The sequence below is a fragment of the Lepidochelys kempii genome, chromosome 1, assembly GCF_965140285.1.
Source record: "Lepidochelys kempii isolate rLepKem1 chromosome 1, rLepKem1.hap1, whole genome shotgun sequence".
Lineage (NCBI taxonomy): Eukaryota > Metazoa > Chordata > Testudines > Cheloniidae > Lepidochelys > Lepidochelys kempii.
In genome coordinates this window covers 205,869,366-205,874,026 of record NC_136380.1, presented here as the reverse complement: position 1 = coordinate 205,874,026, position 4,661 = coordinate 205,869,366, and the positions used below count along the sequence as shown (strand labels likewise).

The following is a 4,661-nucleotide window of genomic DNA, read 5'->3' as shown; positions in this document are numbered from 1 at the left end:
GGGATACATGGGGGATGGGAAAGGGGGATCTTCTCTCTCAGTCTTTTACATTTAAGATGATTATAATGAAATCTGTAGGGAGAGCAGAAAGTCCAGGACAAACCAGGATCTGAGGTAGCGTGACAGACTTCTGTTACCAATCTGCCTGAGGAGTCAGGTGATAAGGCTGAGGCCACAGGATTGTTAGGGGAGGAGATGAAGGAGTACATTAAGCGTCTAAGTTTTAATGCTTTATGGATAAAATAATAAAATAATCGTGGAGAGTGCTGGGGGGGGCCTCCACGTTACTCAGAGGAAGGGAAAAAGCATTAGTGCCCCAAGCCCTAACCCACTGCCATACTCACACCCGCACTACGCAAGGCTGGCTGGGCTGTAATGTAAGAAGAAAAGGGGGGGGGGGGGACAGAAGTTCTGTCCTGTGTGCACAGGTCGTCCAGGTTCTGCTGTTGATCTCCAATTTGCCTTGGCTCTCAGAAGGGTTTTTAAGTCCTGAATTCTTTTGGGGGCGTTTTGTTCAGTGACCTCTGTTCCCCACGCTCTTTGTAACAGTCCAAACCCGGTCTCTGTGGCCTCCTCAGCTTTCCCAAAACACACGGGCTCCAAGGAAGCAAAATTTTGTACCCCCCCCCCTTCACTGTCTCGTTCGTTTTTGCAATCTCAGCAATCCAGAGCAGAGGGGGAGGGGCACGTGCAGGGCGAGGGTGAGAAGGGAGGGGCGAGTGGGGGGCGAGCACGCGGCGAGGGGGGTCGATAAGTGGGATACGCGTGGAGCGACCAAAGGCGCGCGGCGGCGGGTGCGCGCGCGCGCACGCACGCACGCAGCAGAACTCCATTTCCGGGCGTGTCCCTGACTGGGCGCGCAGGCGCAGTAAGTGTCGGGCTCACGGGAGGGAAGCCGCTGCCCGGAAGAAGTCCCGGCCCGCCAGGCGCCTGCGCATTGACGATCTGTGCGCGGGCCCAGGTAGGAGCGTGCGAGGGTTGCGCATGTGAGCGGGGAGGTGCCGGGAGGGGGCCCCGCGGGGGGCGGGGGCAGCCGGGCGTTGGGGGCCGGGCGGGCGGAGCGGGCTCTCACCGGCCCCTTGTGTCCGCAGGGATCCTGCGAAGCCGCCGCCGCCGAAGATGTCGAGCCTGGCGTCCGCCAGCTGCGAGCCCCCGGGCCCCGAGCCGCAGGAGAAGAAGCCGCTGAAGCCCTGCTGCGCCTGCCCCGAGACCAAGAAGGCGCGGGATGCCTGGTAACCGGGGCCGCCGCCGCCGCGGGGCCCAGGGGCGGGGCGGGTGGCGCTTCCCCGCGGGCCACGTCCTCCCTCACCCTGGTTGCGTCTGCGGGGCGGGCTTCGGTCGGGCCGGCTTAACTACAGCCCCCGGGGTCGTTCGTACCGCTGAGCGAGCCAGCTGGGCCGGGCTACCTGGGAAGTGCAGACCGGGGCGGTGTCGACGGAAGCCCTCCCCTTTCATCCGGGGTGCGGTCAGCACCGCCGCGTCTCCCGGGTGTGTGGCTTTCCCCGGCACCGCGCCCTGCCCGGCCTGTCGCTGCCCGTGTCCGTTTTCAGTGTAGCCCAAGCCTCCGGCTGGTTCGCCGTGGACAGGTGACCCCCCTGCCAAAATCCCCATGATAACTCCCGCTGATTCGTTCCCTCCCTTAGTCTGCAGGTAGGTGAGGGACTGAATAGGCCATGGAAGTTGAGCCTTCTAAGAATGACCTGGCTGGATCGGGCTGATGGACCATCTAGCCCGATAGCCTGTCATCCGGCAGTGGCTGGTGCCAGTTGCTTCAGAGGGAATGAAGAGGGCTAGAATCAAGTGATCCAGCCTCCTAATCCCAGAAATGCTTCAGAGGATGCAGCCGAGGACTTGAAGTGGTGCTGGGGGAGCTTTCCCAGTCATTGTCTTTATTGCCGTTGCGTCGCAAATAGGGATTTCAGTTGCCAGAACTCTGTCTGGAACTTTTCTCCATTTTAATTATAGATTAATCCAGTCCCTCAGAAACAAATAACTAACTACCATGTAGATGATATTTTAAAGTTCCCAGGGGATCACCTGCCTTTTTCAGGCAGTGATTACTTACTGTTTGGGATTTGTTTTGGCAGCACCATCAATTGATACAAATGATACAAGTTCTCTTTAAATTATCAGGAAACTACTTTAATCCAATGTGTTGATGTTTAAAATTCCAGCACCAATGGTGATGCAAAAATAACTCTCCAGAAAAATCCAGTGTGTATACAGGTCTTATCATTACTTTTATTTTTCTTAATATATTGTCTTAGTCTGATTATAAATTAGCTTTCTGCCTTCTGAGGTACTCTACCCAAATAAATATCTTATGGGGGAGGGAGTTTCGGAGAGCAAAGCTAAAAGGCCCAATCTGCTAAGCATTTTTAGTTTTCATATACCAACAGAAATTCATACTGGGTTGAAGGAGGAGGGAGTTACTTGTTAGGTCACAATTAGCTCATCTTCTCAGCTGTGACAGGATGGTATGCTGTAGTATGTTTTGCCCTTTCTAGTTTACATGTCTCAGGTGCTGGGACTTGCTTTACTTCCCTTGAGAGAATAATCCATCTCAGGCTTTGTCTACACTAAAGGGAAAAGTCGATCTAAGCTATGCAATTTGAGTTACATGAATAGCGTAACTCAAATCGACGTAGCTTAGATCTTCTTACTGCGGGGTCCACACTACGCAACATCGATGGGAGATGCTCTCCCGTTGACTCCCCTTACTCTTCTCGATCAGGTGGAGAGTCGCCGGGAGAGCGATTGGAGGTTGATTTAGCAGAACCCGCTAAATTGACCGCTGATGCATCGATTTCCACAGCGTCAATCCTCCGGTAAACATAGACAAGCCTTAATAGCTTGCACTACTAAAGGACTCTTCCTGATATGCATCCTAATTTTTCTTAACTAAGTTTTATCCCGTTATTTATTGCTTTGGACCTCCCTACACATTTCCTTTTTTTTCCCCAGTGTTTTCACCTGTCAGTTAGTGCAAGTCATCTACAAGTTTCTCTTTTCTGTGTATCCAGCTACCAGCCTCATAGCACTCCCTCCTGAGAAATAATACACTCAAGAGTCTTGTGACACTGCAAGTATTCAAGACAAGGAAGTGGGAGTTTGGGTGGGGATATTAAATGGATATACCAAAGTAAAAATCTCACTTCCGCCTGAAAATTGTTTGTCTACTGTCATTACAAGTAACAGAGAGGAACGCTTCTCAGTGTTATGTTTTATTTATGTATATGACAGCCCTTCCTGTATAGTCAGTTCCCTATAGTTGTCTTCTATAGTGTATATTTCACTACACTTTCTGTATCATCAGTTTCTCTTGTTGCTTTTGGGATTTGCACACGGCAGCGAGTCAGAGAAACACTTAATTTACTTCTTTTAAAACACCAAAATTGGTAAGTGGTTTCAGGACACACATAGTATCAGAAACTATTAACTTTTTAAAAAAAACCTAACTAGCTCTCTACACATTCTTATAACCCATGCAGCAGACTCTTGTTGCTTCAGACTTTAAAGACTTTTAATACAAGTTAAATCCTAATTTCTGAAGTTTTTACTACAATTTGTCTGCAAACTTGTAGAGTAGAATTATGTTTAGCATTTCATAATGAACCTTGGCCTCACTGAGGAAGTTATCTCACTAAGTGGTATTCTATCCTTTAGAGGTGAGAGAATAGCAACAATAATTTGATACCTGGGTTAAAAATAATATATGCACCTCTACCCTGATGTAGCACTACCCGATATAACACAAATTCGGATATAACGCAGCACTCTGGGGGGTGGGGCTGTGCGCTCTGGCGGATCAGCGTGTCTGGCTCTGACACGCTGCTCTGAGCGGCGTGTAAAGGGTGCTGGGTTGGGGCAGAGGGTCTCGGAGGGTGGTCAGGGGACAGGGAGCAGGTGGGGGGGGTTGGATGGTTCGGAGGTTCTGGGGGCAGTGCGGTCAGGGGACAGGGAATGGGGGTGTTGGATAGGGTGTGGGGGGGCCTGTTGGGGGCGGGGGTGTGGGTAAGGGTCGGGGCAGTCAGGACAGGGAGCAGGGGGGTTGGGTAGGGGGTGCGGTCCTGGGAGGGGTGATTAGGGACGGGGGGGGTTTCTGGAGGTGGTAGTCTGGGGACAAGGGGTGGGGGGTTGGATGGGTCGGGGGTTCTGAGGGGTCAGTCAGGGGGCAGGAAGTGACTATTAATAGAAGTGCTCAAGGCCAAAGCAAGTTCAATATAACACGGTTTCACCTGTAACGTGGTAAGATTTTTTTGGCTCCCGAAGACTGCGTTATATCTGGGTAGAGGTGTACACAATTTTTAATGTCTTTAATTGTTACTAATAGCACCTTAGATTATTGCAGTAGAATTTCAGAAACCAATTTACTTTTCATCGTTTAATCATTTTAACATTTTTGAGTTGACAGTGAAAATGCTGTAGTTAAGTAGGTCTCTAATGATCCATGGAGAGCTTGCTGGTCCTCCTTTGGGGCTGGGACTCTGTCGATTTGCAAGTCAGTAAATCAGTGGCTGTTAAATGAATAATAACCATCTATGATTGCAAAGTATAAACCCCACAGTTGGAAATAGGAATTATTTAGGGTGATACAAAATAGTATATGTTACTTGGTTTTCTGTCTTGGGTAGTTAAAAATTAAAATAGGGACAATATAA

At 50.2% G+C, this 4,661-nt stretch overlaps 1 protein-coding gene across 1 annotated transcript in view; it reads left to right on the top strand.

Moving 5' to 3' along the window:
• The first annotated feature begins 962 nt into the window (after positions 1–962).
• The window catches only part of COX17 (cytochrome c oxidase copper chaperone COX17), an 8,501-nt gene continuing 4,802 nt past the window's right edge, over positions 963–4,661 (top strand). The window contains exons 1-2 of the mRNA XM_073309332.2: positions 963–986; positions 1,092–1,232. Coding sequence (XP_073165433.1) covers positions 985–986; positions 1,092–1,232 — 143 coding nt within the window. The 5' untranslated portion in view covers positions 963–984. The remainder of the gene's footprint in view (positions 987–1,091; positions 1,233–4,661) is intronic.